This window comes from Falco peregrinus, chromosome 7 (genome assembly GCF_023634155.1).
Source record: "Falco peregrinus isolate bFalPer1 chromosome 7, bFalPer1.pri, whole genome shotgun sequence".
Taxonomy (NCBI): domain Eukaryota; kingdom Metazoa; phylum Chordata; class Aves; order Falconiformes; family Falconidae; genus Falco; species Falco peregrinus.
In genome coordinates this window covers 85,969,234-85,984,392 of record NC_073727.1, presented here as the reverse complement: position 1 = coordinate 85,984,392, position 15,159 = coordinate 85,969,234, and the positions used below count along the sequence as shown (strand labels likewise).

The 15,159-nt window shown below is 44.0% G+C and overlaps 2 protein-coding genes across 3 annotated transcripts; both read right to left on the bottom strand.

Moving 5' to 3' along the window:
- Positions 1-461: 461 nt before the first annotated feature.
- C7H6orf163 (chromosome 7 C6orf163 homolog) lies at positions 462-11,394 on the bottom strand. The gene is given in 10 exon segments (XM_055811131.1): positions 462-2,348; positions 2,350-2,580; positions 3,567-3,628; positions 3,631-3,771; positions 5,926-5,994; positions 5,996-6,034; positions 6,594-6,616; positions 6,619-6,687; positions 8,836-8,949; positions 8,952-11,394. Coding segments are annotated over 10 exon segments (1,167 nt in total). The 5' UTR covers positions 9,106-11,394; the 3' UTR covers positions 462-2,083.
- Positions 11,395-11,524: 130 nt separating this feature from the next.
- SMIM8 (small integral membrane protein 8) lies at positions 11,525-14,195 on the bottom strand. Of its 2 annotated transcripts, none has more exons than XM_055811130.1 (3): positions 14,048-14,195; positions 12,871-13,012; positions 11,525-11,869 (listed from the first exon to the last, which is right to left on the bottom strand). In XM_055811130.1, the coding sequence occupies exons 2-3, from the start codon at positions 12,988-12,990 to the stop codon at positions 11,711-11,713; spliced, it is 279 nt and encodes a 92-aa protein (XP_055667105.1). In that variant the 5' UTR covers positions 12,991-13,012; positions 14,048-14,195; the 3' UTR covers positions 11,525-11,710. The 2 variants fall into 2 exon arrangements, with proteins under 2 accessions (XP_055667105.1, XP_005236970.2); XM_005236913.4 differs by lacking the exon at positions 14,048-14,195 and adding an exon at positions 13,525-14,002.
- Between the last annotated feature and the right edge of the window lie 964 nt (positions 14,196-15,159).

The window sequence follows — 15,159 nt, the reverse complement described above, 5'->3', positions numbered from 1 at the left end:
CTCAGTCACCGGCTTTGACCATCTGGCCCCTCAAGTAGCTAAATCTCAGGTGGTTTGGTCTCTCCAGTATCTTAGGTTTATGGCCACTCCACCACTTGGCTCCCTCACCTCTTACCCTATTTGCCAGCTAGCCTGTCTTGGTATTTGCTAGTGATTACACACTGACATACATATACACATAATATGAGTTCCAGTATCCTGAGCCCACAGCCCCCGTCATCTGTGGTTCAACTCCAGCTGCTAGCAGGTAGACCTCCATGCATACACGTGCACACAGACAAAGACCTGCACCCCGGAAAAAGTTAGAAATGGAGTTTAATGAGAAGACAGGACAGACTGCACTGATCAGGCACAGGCCATGGTCAGCTACAACCAGCCTCTGTTTACATGAAACCCCTCTCTTTTCCCACTCTTTTTCTTCCCCTTTCCCCACCTTTAGTTCTTTCCCTAAACATCCCATGGTAAGATTTTCTACAATCCCAAGATGCTCTTCCCTCATCCCACAAGGAGTCCCATACCTCCAGGCTGTATCCACTCTCTGTCTGCAAGGTGCTCTAGAAAGCCTCTCCAGTGGTGGCTCTCACTCCCAGTCCATGGGGCTGATGCCCTCCTGGGAGGGGCTGGATTGCAGGCTTATTCCTCTGACTGCGTTGTTGGGGTTCCCCCAGCTGCTGCTGTGCCTCTGGCCTCTGCAGTGTGTGCTGAGGTGAGCCTTTCATCAGCTAACCCAACAGAAAGCGTTCATCAGCTTTAGCTATTTCATGATGCAGCTGCTATTTAGTTCCAGTATTTTACTCCTGCAGTTTCAAAAGACTTTTATGCTTGATGTACTTGTAAATGTTTTCTTTAAAAAAATGGCTTGTAGTTTATGGAGTATTTCAGACTGCCGAAGAACTGTTAAGATGTAAACACGAGTTTAATCTTGGGGTCTGTGAAGTTTATGCATTTGATTAGACAACTGGTCAACATGAACTTTGGATTCTTTTCATTGGGAGCACAAGAGGGGAAATAAACAGGAAGAATCAGTTCTTCCACGACTCAGTGAGGTAGGGTCTTACAGGCATTTACGTCAGAAATAGTGCCAGAGCATGCCAAATATCCGTTCAAAGTATTTTATATGAACTAAACTGTTCCACAAGAAACCAGTGACCTCACTTGTCTTCACTTTTTGGTTTGGTACAGTGATGGGTATCTCTGAGATTATTCTGCTCTTTTGTCTTCTGGGGTTCTTTATGAGCATGAGAAAAAGAAGGCAGCACAGATTGCTTTTAAAATTCCCTTAAACAAGATGCCTATGGAGAGTTTCCTTCACCATATTATACTTTCTATCACCTACAGTAAAGACCAGCTCCTTTACATTCCCCAGCTCACGCTCAAGATGCTATACAGTGTTTTCAGAGCAACAGGTAAAAAATGAGATAGACACAAAGCTTCAGTGAATATTAAGTGAATGCTTTAAGAAGGCTTATTACACAGTGAAGACTAAGCAAACGTTTAGGCAGGCTGAATCTCAGACCCAATCGATGTATTGAAGCTGGCCTAAAGCCATGAGGCTTCAAACTTGTGTGAATAGATAAACTTGAGTTCTCCCATAAGAAAATTATTTTGTGTGCCTGCTGGCACATACTTTTTGCCCAAAAGCTGTCTCTCAAGCCAGGTGAGTTTTCTGCTCATGTAACCACTCACTTGCAAGTACTCTACATAGACATACACACTGTTACCTAGAATAACTGCCCTGTAAATCTCAGAACCCAAGCTGCAAGTGTTCAAAGCTTGCATGTCTTACTCTACACATGAGTATTCAGGGGAAGACAGTCCAAGTGCTGATGCTTAACTAAATGACAGATTTTCTGATCAGATTTTCAGATATTTTCCTTCTCAAGAAAAACTCAGTGGGAAGCTCCTCAAGTGCTACATATTCCAACCTCTGCCCTAGCATTTGCAAAACAAAAATTAATGCATAATTTCTAAGCATGTCTCATCACATCATTATTTAATATAGTGGTGGTTATTTTCCTCTGTATCATTCTAACCACACTCATATCATTCAGTGAGCAGAGATTAATTTATTTTTCAGCATCACCTATTTGTAGTTGTGTTTATCCATGGCTGTGAATCTCACACTTCTAATACTAGTTCTTTTATATTCCTTGTCACTGTCCTCTGCCTCTTCTGGGGTGTCCTTCTGCTCAAATGCTTTTCTAAATGGCAGAGTAAAATCTCATTATCCAGGGGACAGATTAGGAAATGCGGCATCAATATACTTTTGAAAAGCTTGTCTCATTGCTTGTATTTCAGTTCCCAGACTGTCCTTCCAATCTGTCATCTTTTCCAGTTCTTGCATCAGTCTTTGCCTGTTCTTCTGCTGCTTTCAGCATAACCGTCACTTTTTCCAGCTCATGAAGATGTAGGGTCTCTGCTTCTTTGAGCTGTTTTTCAGTCCCAATCTGATTCTCTTTTCATGTGATACTCAGGGCAATATTAATCTCATGACATTTTTCTTTGTTTAATTGCTCTATACTCTTATGATATAGTTCCTCGGCTAACACACTTTCTTCTTTGAGTTGCTCTAAGTGCTTTCTATTTAAAAAAGAAAAAGAAGAAAATATTTGTAGGGAACACCTGTTATTAAAGATTATTTAAAAACCAATTTAACGGTATTCAGGTTGTTATAAAACCTCTCTTATTCAACTATAAATATACATGAAATCAGGACTTGATGTAGAACTTCTGAAATAAAATAGGGTAAAAGAAGGCCACACAGAGAAAGGCAGCTGCAGAAGATTCTACTTCTGCATGTGTCACATCCAGTGATAAATTAATGATGCCTGCTTCCAATGAAAAATATAAAGGATTAATGTTTCACTCTTCATTCAGGTCTCTTTTTGAGCTAGCACTTAAGTACATACTGATTTTCAAACAGACTTTGAACAATTCTCTCCTCAAGTAAAAATGCTGTCTTGAAGTGAAATCTAAGAACTGATTTCTAGACTATAGATTCATTTGTACTTTTAAGTGGTACTGAGAACACCTCTGTGCTAACACATCAGTAATAAAACATACAATTTATATTATGTAGTCAAAACGTTACGGGTGCTATTCACCAGAGTTGGCTCAAGGACATATAAAGAATAGTGTATCAGGCATCCATTGAAGTTACTGAGCAAAATACTTCAATGTAGAGAAAACTATTTCTGCCCTCTGTTATTGCTCCCTCCAGTTTGCTGGAGATATTTTCCCAGAACTCTGCAAACATGACAAGTTAGAGAACAGCTAAATTTATGTGGATTGTCATTTACCTTTGTCAGAAAGGTCATGCTTTAATAGTGAAAACGGCTTTGTGATACTTCCTTTTAGGAACAAAAATTGTTTTATTTCTACATGGAGCATCAGTGAGAATGAGCCTGTGACTCCTGCTGGTCACTTGACATTTCCAAATAAGTTTTTTTTTTCTGAAGGGTCTAACAATCTCTTCCTAGAAGACCCACATCTGCACAATGCGGATGCAATTCCAGTCATTAGCATAGTATGTTTACCAGCCAAGTCAGGGGAAACACTAAGAGCACCTGTGCTGCCTGGCTGCTTCTTTCAGGGCTGCCTCCCTCTCCTGTTTCCTGGCTTCAGCCACACTGCTTGCATCTTCTCCCGGGCACACTCCATGAGGGCACACCGAACTCTGTGAGCCATGTGCTGCTCTGCAGCTTCAGCCTTTCTCTTCTGCTCATCCTCCATGTACTGCTGCATCTCTGCCTTTGCCTTCCTCACCTCTTCCTTAAGTGAAGTTAAAAGTACATGGAAGTAGTGACAACAGCTTATTGTCTTTACACAATCCCCAGCAAAACCCAGCAGAACAGACTTAAGGCAGATATTACGGGGCAATTACAGTGTCTTATTGCAGCATCATTCCACATCATCCCTGTTTTCTACAAAAGGCACAAAAAGTTCCCAATACATTTTCTTCACAAGCTCACATGGCTGGTGGCATGGCTTTAGCGTGACATGGAGGAGCAGCCTGGCCTTGGGTATGCATGTTAGCAAGATACTGCTTGGGCCGATACATAAAGGTATGACAACACTAATCTTAGGCGGTCCAAATGGACATAAATACATCTGGAATATCAGACAACTCAATATATACCAATATACCTCCGTTGCCATTATAGTCCACACCAAACCTGGCCATGCAGTAAAGCAATCCAACCAACTTAACTCACTGCCTGGTGATCTATGCCTCTTTACCACCATTCACAGTTCTTTCCAAGACCCCTGACAAGTGCACCTTCTGTGAAAGTGGCAAGACACTACTGGGAAAGCTTTGGCTGCTTAGATCTTGGTGGGTTTTCTAATACAGGATAAGCAGAGTTACATGAGGTCTGCCATAAATCTCTTGCACACACATGTACGAGCTCTGTATTCTGTGTATTTTCGTGAATACTGGTTGTTTGTCTATTGCTGCCAAGTGAAGTGACAAATAATAAGACCTGCCTGAAAGAACCCTAGCTTAAAACCATTTGATCATTAGTGGTAGTGGAACAGCCACATCAAGACTGCTGCAAAAAGTCACTCCTGAGGCTATCAGCTGAAAGCAGTTGTCTTTGACCTATCCTACATGTAAAAACTCACTTCAGTCATTCATTCAGTGATATGTTCTGTTGCCTGCCACTGTTGGCTTAGACAGATGCTAGGCAAATTTTCTGCCACCACCTCTCCAAATTAGCTGCTAGTGAGCAGTTAGCTCACTGTTAATACACCTCTCAAAATGAACTGCAAGAAAAAAAGCCCACCCAGCCTAAAACATCTTGCAATTACTTTAGTTACATCTGCCTCTTCTTTTGTTTCAGCTGTAGAATTCTGTATCTGCTCCCTAGTCCTTAGTCACTGATGCCAATGTTATCAGGAAAAATGGTACATGTTTCAAATTCTGAGCACTCAGGTCTATGAAGATATAGAATCAGCTCATGGCAAGTAATTGAATGGTTAAACACAAATTAAGCTTCTGCCAAGTATTGTTGGCAGACGCTATGACAACAAAAGACAGCTCCCATGGAAAACAGCTCCATAAAATGGAATGAACTCTGCTGGAAACTTAAGACTGCTGTAAACCTCCCTGCTTTTCCTCTTCAGATGCCAAGCACATTGCTTTGATTGCCTGCAGTATAAACAGATAGCTATTTTGAAACTCGTATAAAATAAAATTCCAAGGCAAAACACTCCAACAATTCTCTGTGTGCCCTTCATCCACTAGTAGCAGGCTGCAAGACTAAGGATGACAGGTGTTAGACGGACTGTGTAATGCCTGACCGAGAAGTGCCTGGATGCTCTAGTGGTAAAAAGCCCTGTGAAGTGGTGCATAAAACAGGAAGGCTCAGATCCACAAGTCAGTTGCCTTCCTTTCTCTTTGTGTATCTCTGAGCCTTTTCTCAGATATCCAAACAGCCACATAAAGCATGTGCTAAGCATACATAGAAATATAAAGCTACAGGTTGTGTGCTTCATTTAGGAATATACACATGCTGGCAGTTTTCCTTCTCCTCCACCCCACTTAGGGTGCAGGTTCAGCAGATCAGTTAAACACCTTTCTAGCTTCGATGGGCATGAAACTTCAGGACGGATTTAAAGTTAAGCCCGTATTTAACTGTCCTTAAGAAACACACCTAATCAAGTTCAGTGGCTGGCTGAATCAAGGCCTGACAAGGAATTTTCAACCAAGTTCACAATCTTCATTAGATAAATTTTAAAAAAATGTGAAACTTGCTGCAAAGTGAATTAAAAATCTAGCTAGCTCCAGCTCCATCTCATCTAGCACAAAGACAAACCTTTCAGGCCAAGTACTTCTCCTGGCACCAGAGTTCAAATCTCAGATGAGTAAAGGTCCTGGTTATGGCAAGCATTCAAAAACTCCAGTGAAAGCAAACTGGTTTATACCTTTAATTCCTTTCCAAGATTTTGTTTAAGGTCTTGTACAAATGCACTGTGGTTAGCGGCTGCCTCTTTTGAGAGTTTTATCCACTGCATCTTCCCTCTGCATTTCAGCCTTTAAAACAAGTTACTACTTAAGTATAGCTGCTCACATTCTATTAACATCCTATTAAGATGAAACAGAGGTCACATAATCAATAGTTCTGTATTTTCTATTTAAGAAATCAGAGGAAGTTAAATTTAAAACCAGATGGCTAAATACATTTTGGCCCATTTGGCAGTTTTATTGCAGTGATTCCTGTTAGTTAAACCATGGCCACACAATAGCACTGAGGTGCCACAGTTGTAACTGCTATATATATAAAACATAAAGGGCAGTTTCAGAACCTTACATAGCACTATGGGGAACAGCTTTAACAGCTGGTAACTTCTATGTGCTTTAGAGGCCATTTTCAGACCAGATGCAAAATTTGTTATTAATTCAAAGTATACTTTGTTGTGATCAGAAACTGGAGAAATATGTGCGCGCAGAAATCTATGAATAACGGAGGAGCTGAAATTAATGACAGCTCTATAGCAGTGACCTCAAAGTTCTTTATTAACTGTTTTAGTACTATAACAATTACTCCAAAGAATAATTATCATTTAAATGACAGGAGCATAATTTAATTTACCTGAGACCAAAGTTCAGCTTTCCTTTTTCAATGCACTCTTGTATCTCTGCCTCCTTCTTTCCATGTTGTTTCCTTTGAATGTCTGCTCCGGCCTCTGCACAATCAACACAAGCAGATCATGCACAGCAAATAACCGGGGTGCAGGAACCTGTGCCTCTCTCCTGACCTTTTTGCTATGCTCCACAGCTGAATTAAAAATCAAAAGGCTAAAAAACATGCACCCTCACTTCACATATAGGAAAACACAATTATTATTCCTTATGCAGGTCCACAAATGTAATAGGAAGGTGCTGAACCCAACTCTCACCTTCTAGGCAAGGCTGTGCAACTGGAGAGCATCACAGGTGCCCCTCCTGACTCCTTGTTCTGGTGGCCATCTACACAGCACAAGCAATACTCACTCCTCAGCTTTCTTGGGAATGATTCACCCTTTTATGTCTGTGGCTAAACCTCATGGCAGCTCAGGGGATGGTTTTGCTCCCTTCAGGTGCTACAGGTGAGACGGTGCCCTCTTTGGCTCCCTGTGCCCTCAGAGTCCTCCAAGGTTTTCAGCAAGGTCTCTTGCTCCAAGATGCCCTTACATTCCTTCGTGCCACTCTTGGGGCACATAATAAATATTCTTGGCAGGATATGGCAGAACATTTCAGGTGTTTGGAACAGAGCATGCACACATAAAGCAATCCCTCCATCTCCAGTGCTGTTGTGTTTGTCCAGGTCCCGAGCAGCACCAGTGCTGCAGGAGCACAGCTAATCCCTTCTAGAAAGGGGGAGTGAAGCAGCACGGAGGTGAGCCACATAGCTTTCTTCACAGGGCCTAGGCCAGGGATGCTCCCCTTAGCAATATGGATGGGGTAGAAGCGAGATGTTAGCATCACCATCTATCTCTTCCTGTGGACATGCTGTAAAAGCAAACAGGTAGCCCTGTTAACTCATTTGAAAGGCTGGTCTTCAATTGCCCAGAAGAGAAGCCACTGCAGAGGGAGGTGGATAAAGATGCCTTCCTGCAACCCAAAACTTCCCCCCTGCCCCCACAACAGTAGGATTTCAGATCCTCTGCCTTGGCCCTTCCTACTCAGTGGCAAGCCTGGGCACTGCTTTGGATCCCATTCTCTGTGCTTGACAGGGCCACGGAGTCACATTTTCCTGGGTTATTATAAAGGAAAATGAAAAAGGACTAGGGACACAGGAGACCTGGCTTTCACAGAGGCACTGGAGGATTCAGTCTCCCTTTTTCATTCCAGTCCCCTCCCCGCTTCATACAGGTGGGCAGAGTCCCCTCATGGAGCTAACACTAAGTACATGGAAAACAGTAGCAGGGTGGGACAAAGGGGTCAACTCACAACAGCAAAATAGAAGTCCAACAGTGCATAAACCTTAGCAACAAGCATGTCGTGCTCTGATTGTGTAGCTTTTCCCCAGTCTATTATATTAAGCAGTAAACAGAAAATAAATTTCAGAAGATACTGTCTCTGGCCTTCTGGATGTGTTTTACACCGTGCGTGCCGATGTAGGGCTGAAGCCTTGTGTTCAGAGACACACATGGTACTCACCCTGCTGCCGGGGCTCCCAGGACACTGACAATCTCTTGATATTGTTTAAAATACAAGCCAAGCACACTCCTCTTCACAACACATGTTAATTAAAATGCATTACATAATTTCTGCAAAACTTAACACTGCTGATCAGAAACCTCTATGACAATTAGGCACAGCATATAAAGATACTTCAGATCCTCGTTAGATCCTCAAACATATGAATGCTACCATACGCTTCATCGCTGAGGTTATGATTGTGGTGTTCCAGAAAAAAATCAGACCTCAAGAGGCTCTACAGAGCCTCAATCCAAGGTCAGTAGCCAGAATCAAGTATAAGGCAGGATTCAGGATAAAACATCCCCGTTGTGTCCTGTCAAAGGATGATGGGATGATCTTTGCAAACATTAAGTCAACCATAGCTCTTCCCAAACTAGTTGAGCCTTACAAAACATTTGCTAATGGTCTTACAGGTAATTCTCTTTTGCACTTCATTATGCCCAAACCTGAATGCTGCCATGCACCACAGGACAGGTGACCCTGTCCCCACTCTGAATATACTGCATTTATTAATATTTAGAAGGTATGTGCAGTTCTTTCTTACCAAGATGTGAATGCCATCATGACAGTCAAGAACAAATGGACACAACAGCTCTTGGAGTTTTCCCAAATATCAAATTGTGAGGAAAGGATTTCCGAAACAAACTTACCCAGTATATCATGATGAGTGTAATACCGTGTTCTGAAAGGCTTATACTCCCGGATCCAATCAAAAGTAGCCTTGGAAGGTGGTAGTGGTATTATTTTGGAACACTCATCACAACGAAGAAGTCCAGATCAGGACTTCTAATCATTGTGGTATATACAGTTACTAAAATGTTGGAATTCCATTCCTGATAGATCTCTTGCTTGCAGGTAAAACACTTACGGTTGCTACAGAAAACATGCAAGCTGGTGAAGAGAGAAAAATCATTGACCATTACTTTTTACCGTTAGCCAAAACTTTTGCCTTCAAGCTCACACATGCTGACAACTCAGTAACATGCTGCAGGCAGATGATGAGGGAGGGCTGTATGAAGGGACCCGTCCAGCCTTAATGCAGCTCCCTACGCAGCAACTGGTACTGGGCAGGGCTGGCCTTGCTCACAAAGAACTAACTTTCCCTCCTAACAGTTAAGTGGTATCACAGCAGGCTTTGCCTTTTTAATGTTTTGTTGTTGTTAAATGTCAACAATTCCTATTCAAACCATGTAGTCTAAGGAGATTTTAGGAGCAGTAAAATAGCTACTGTTCCAGATACCTGAATCCTAGCATTTTGTTCCTGTTATTGGTGAAGATGTGAAAGCCAGTACAGATAGTAAGCAATTGGCAAAAAACTCTGCCCAGGAAATCATTTTGACTCACAGCTCCTGTCAAGCCAGCTACCACCCACTGCAGATAATTATTACTATATTGAAGATAAAATTGAGAAAAGCAGAACAAAAGAAATTGTATTGCTGCCATTTCTCCAGATGCAGAAGGGGAGCTGTGCTTTCAGAGCCGAGTGAACAAATTTTGTTACTGATATAGTTTTGTTTGGGTAGGTTTTTTCCCCTTTACCCCCCCTACACACATAGTTTTTATGACATAAATCAAATACTTAAAAACAGCAAATGCCAGTAATGATACTATAACACCCATTAATTTACTACATTCTCCTCTGTATTTGCACTGCTTTATCTCCTTTTCATACATAATTTTTGTAGCATTAAGAGAGTTACTTGTACAGCAGCTGCCACAAGTAAGTACGGAGAAGCTCCTTAATAGTAAAGACAATTTTAAATACTCACTCTGCCTTCAGACTGGGCACTTGTTAATTAACCTGGTTAACAGGACTTCAGCCAACAGGTAAGAGGCCCTATCTCAGACAGCCTTTCTATGAAGTGCCGCTGGCATGCACATCACCTCCACCCTGCCCAGGTCAGTCCCACACCTTTACCTTCCACACGCACACACACACACACACATACCCCCTTTCCCCCAGTGACTTCCAGATACATACTCACTTCACAAAAATAATTCAAAATTTTAAGAACCCAAATCCTGTATTATTCCCAAGTATATGAAAAACTGAGACTGGGCTCTCTCACTTCCAATCACCTGCAGGTATAAGGATCAAAGTGTGTACTTTAAAAGCCTGCAGAAAAACAGGTTAAAATGCTTCCTGATTTTGGAATAGTTTAGTCAAATTCATGCAAACATGCAAGATTTGTACACTTTAATAAACTGAAGAGAGCTAAAATCCTGTGTGACCCTGTTGTGAAATTGCTTGGAGGAGGTGGTAAATTGGACATCACCTAGAATTTAAACCTAGCTGCACCCAACCTCTCACCTCGGTGAGGAATGTTGGAAGGCAGGGAGGGGGTGGGTATTTCCTGCTAAATTACTCCATTCCCCTTTAAGGCAACAGACCATTTTTAAAAGAACAGATTAATTCTAAAGATCCATCACATCCTATCAAACAAAACATATTCTACAGGATATGCACAGTATGTGATAGTTATGAATATTTGATCAATTCACCCAGAAATTCTTTCACCAACCAAAAGGCAGGTTTTTGGATTCGCCCAAGACCTTGCTGTTGTGAGGCAGCTAGGCTCACAGAGGGGAATATGCTTTTAAAGGCTGTAAAAATGTTATTTTTTTATAGCTTTATCAAAGGTAGAGTTCATTTCCCTTCTCGGGAAGGAGGCAGCTAAGTAAGGCCCAGCTGAATTTAAGATACTACATTAGGATACAACTACAAAACACTAACAGGAGGAAAATCACAGGTTCAAAGCAAAGGATTTAGAGGGAGATACAGAGAAATCCCATAGAATAACTGCTGTTTCTCAAGGCAATCAGTCACCTTTTTTATCTTCAATAACAAAATCTTTCGATAACAAAACCCAAAGCAATTCCCAGAGTGGCAAAGCAGATGTCCCTGCATGTTCTTTCTTCCCTGGCCTGACAGAAGCCACCTTGGCCAGAAGAGGGTTAACAAACAAGTCTCTTGGGAGCCTTTGATGGGGTTGTAAATCTGAGGAACTGAGTGCAAAAATGTAACCAGAACATTAATAAGGTCCTGTGGTGGAACCACCTGGTATGCGCCTTCCCACCACATATTCTGGAGTTTCTTTTACTTGGACCATTGTTAATTATCAACTTTCAACAGATCAAGAGATCAACTTATCCTTTTCACACACAATTCATTATGCTTTCTGTTTAAAAAATAAAAGACTAACCCGTTTTCACTTAATCAAAGCAAAGAGAGAAGTGAGCTGAATTATCACATAAATTTCTAAGGCACTTAGCAGTCTTGACTGCACATCTGAGGTAATTTCCTGTCTTCTGACATATTGTGGAGATCACAGACAACAATTCTTAAAAGCACTTTTATGTTCATATGTATCTCAATTGCAATTTATTTGTATGCGCACAGCATTTTATAAAGGATCTTAAATTGGATTAAATAGCAAGAAAGACATTCTTTCAATAGACAGAGAAAAAATAGTGTTGCCTTGAAAAGTTCGGCGACTGATTTGTTGACTTCCTTCCTTTCAGTCCTCAGTCCCACTTGGAAGTTTTCCTCCTCACATGCCTGGACCCCTCACTGTCAATTGCTTCATAGAGGTCCTTTTTATTCTCTACAGTTGCATGCAAATAACCAAGGTAGGCCACGCAGAGGGTAATTGCTATGAGTCCAAATGCCATCACAGGCTTGTTCTGACAAGAAAAAAACCCCACATATTTTTAGTCAAAACATTTTTCTTTCAACACAAACTTTACATTTTCCTATCTTAGCTTAGAAAGTGAACCGTAAACTACTGTGAGATCTGCACATTGCCTTCTTCTAGACTGATCCAAATTACTTTGAAAAGCCACAAGAGGGGAGACTTGATTTCCTGATGGCAAAAGGAATTCCCTTGGAAAGAGAAGACCCTTTCTGGAGACAGAACATCACATTGCCCAGTGCTCTTGTCTTCTGCTGGTCACAAATGCTGCTTGAGCACGAATGAACAGGCCAAAACCAATTACCGACGGTAACTACTGCAAACTTCTAACAGAATTCTTCTGGATATTCTGCTAGGGCAATGCATTCTGCTTCTGCCAAGCAACCTTGATTATATTACTAAAACAGATTATGTATTACTATCACAAAATCTACTTTTATTATATGCACAAAATTTCATCCGCTCTTGCTGGGTTCTGCAAGTGTAAATAAAAGCTGAGTATCATTGACTTAATTATAAAAGCAAGAAAAAGAAAACCCCAAAATATTGAAAAGCTACCAAAAATCCCCTCCTTTCACATAAAAACCCTTGCATTTTGTTCTCTTTCAAATATTAAATTTAATTTATAATATATTTCTATATATTTATAGTAATATATTACAAATTTAATTATAAAAAATAAAAAAAAGGACTCCTATTACTTAACCTGTCAAATTACATGGGTAATATGCCTGTAAACAGTCTTTCTGAAAGCAACTTGGCTAGGCAGAAGAGAATCAGACAATATAAAAGTGAAATAAAAGCCAGATTAAACCATGTAATGTTCTGAGCTCTTAACGAACAGTGGGGAAAAAAAAAGTAAAAATATTTTTAGTTACGACTGGTTTGTATAACGAGAGATGGTTACATAATGCACACAGAATTGCAATGATTATTTTAAAGCAACTATGTCACTCCAAGCATATTTTGTTTCTCTCAGAATGAGCCTCTTACAGGTTTAATGAAAAGCTCTGGGTTCACTGCTCGGAACAGCATAGTTGTTTGAACACTCCTCAGTCCTGGTTTCCTCTCTTTGGGTGTTTCATTTTCGTTTGGAGGTTTGGTAGAAGACATTTTAATTGATGTTGAATACTTCCTAAGAACAGAATGAAAAATAGATGTCATTTTTCCTAAAAACCTGAAAGAACTACATTCAGTGGGTACAAGTTTTCACTCAGCTTGTCTTCTTACAGCCTGAGTTTTAGTTTGTGTATATATTGATTGCCTTTTGTGTTACCTAATATTCCCAGTTTAAGCACAGCAATTTTCAATCTTGTCAGTTTTGTGCATGCTAAAACTAACTTTTGGAGATGCAACAAAGAGCTGAGATATCACTTACAAATAATCTCATGGACCGGACACAGCAAATCTAAGTCTCCTGATAACGGGCTTGGGCTTTTTCACTTGCCTTTGACTAGCGCTTTAGCTACCTGTGGACCGAGCAGCAGTCTGCAGACTACTGGCGAAAAAGACAATGCCAGGGAACATTATTTCATTTTTCTAAACCTCACATGTGACAGGCCAGGCCAGCCCACACCCAGCTGTAGTGCTGCTGCTCTACCCACCTACCCCGACACCCTGGGATTCAGGTCTCACTTTTACACTCACTGCAAGACACAGAGGTGCCCAGCACAGACCGGCGGTTAACCCCGGTTATGAGGGGCTGAGGAGACGCGGTGCTAAGGACCCCCCTGTCCCGCCGGCTCCAGGGCTCCCAAACCCGGCCCAGCACTCGCCACGGGCCTCCCCCGGGCACGGCCCCGGGCACAGCAGGGAGGCCAGGGCAGCTGAAGGCGACCCCACGGGAACAAGGTGCTGCCAGGCACAGGGTGGCACGTCACCAGCCTATACCCGAGGCCCCAGCAGCTTCCCCGCACCGGCCACCGAGCAGCAACACACCGCCGGGGCGGCGAGGGCAAGGGCAGAAACCTCCCCCGGGGCGGCCGGCCAGCTCCCGACGCCGCTACTGGCTTTAAGCCGGGGACGAGGTGGGGAGTTTCCCAGAGGAAATGCCCAGCGGGGACGCCCGGGACATAACGAGCAAGGCCAGGCCGCCGCCACGCCTCAGGAGGCGGCGGGTACCGCGAACGGCCGCGCGCGCCCGCGCCCCCCGCCCCGCGCCGCCACTCACCCCGCGCCGGCACCGGGCCCCCCGCGGGGGGCGGGACAGGCCGGGCCTGCGCTGTGCGCCCCCTCCTGGGCGGAGGCCGGCGGCGCGGGCGGGAGGGGCTGGCGGCGCGGGGCGGGAAGGGCGGGAGAGCGCCCGGGCCCCGTCCCGTCCCCTCCGAACGGCGGGGCTAGGTGCACCCGCCGGGCCGCGGCGGTGGGGTCCCCTCACCTCACCTCAGAGCTCCGCGTAATGAGGGGGCGGTGCGGGGGGCCGGAGCGCCTCACCTCAGAGCCGCCCCGCAGCGCCCGAGCAGGCGCGGCCGGCCCAGCGCCCCGCGGCGCAGGCGGTGGCCCTGTGGCGGGCGGTCGCTGGCGGTGGCCCGCAGGCGCCCCGCGGCTGTGCCACGAGTGGCTCGTCCGGCCAGCGCCGACCTGGGCAAAGGGGCCGGCGGCACTTGTGGCTCACGTGTGGGAATGTAGAAAGGGGAGCGGGGGGACCCCGGCCTGCTGGCCCCGGGAGCGGTGTGCCGGGCCGGGCCGGGCCGGGCTGCGGCGCGGCCACCTCAGCAGGGAAATACGCTACGATTTCAGCACCCGATTTCTGGTATTTAGATCTGAACTCAAGGTCTCAGGCGTCTGGAAACTCCTGGTTACGTAAATGCTGCTTTGCAGCAGCGTTTTGGTTTCTATTATTTGTAAACAGTAAAATTAATGTAATTGCCTGGAGCCCGGAGGAAACGAAGCCCGTGCGATCGCGTCTGCCTGCTCGAGCCTCCCTGGCTGTCCCTGCTGACCTTGATGCCATCGGGCAGTTTCAGCCACATAGGGTAGAAATTTAACTTTTTAGAAAAGCCAATACCTGGAGGGTAGGGAGAGACCCACGGTGGTGCTCTGCTAGGTATCAGGTAGGCAGAGCTGAGACGAGAGCGGTGACGTTAGCGGGGCTTGGCTGCAGCAGGCCGGGGGTCAGCACACGGGTATTTCAGGCTCAGTAACCCCAGTGCCCTGGCACGCACTTACCTGTGTCCGCAGGGCATACGAGGGGACTTCGGTGGGGTGCCTGGTTATTGCAGCCATGGAGGCAGAGGGGGACAGAGATATACAGACTCTCAGAACCACTTGCTCCATTTTCTT

Bases quoted from the DNA above. Each gene is read 5' to 3' on its own strand.
- SMIM8 (XM_055811130.1), bottom strand. From the start codon at position 12,990: ATGTCTTCTACCAAACCTCCAAACGAAAATGAAACACCCAAAGAGAGG. The intron at 11,870-12,870 runs GTAAGAGGCTCA...TTTTCTTGTCAG, and splicing joins CAGAGCTTTTCATTAAACCT to AACAAGCCTGTGATGGCATT.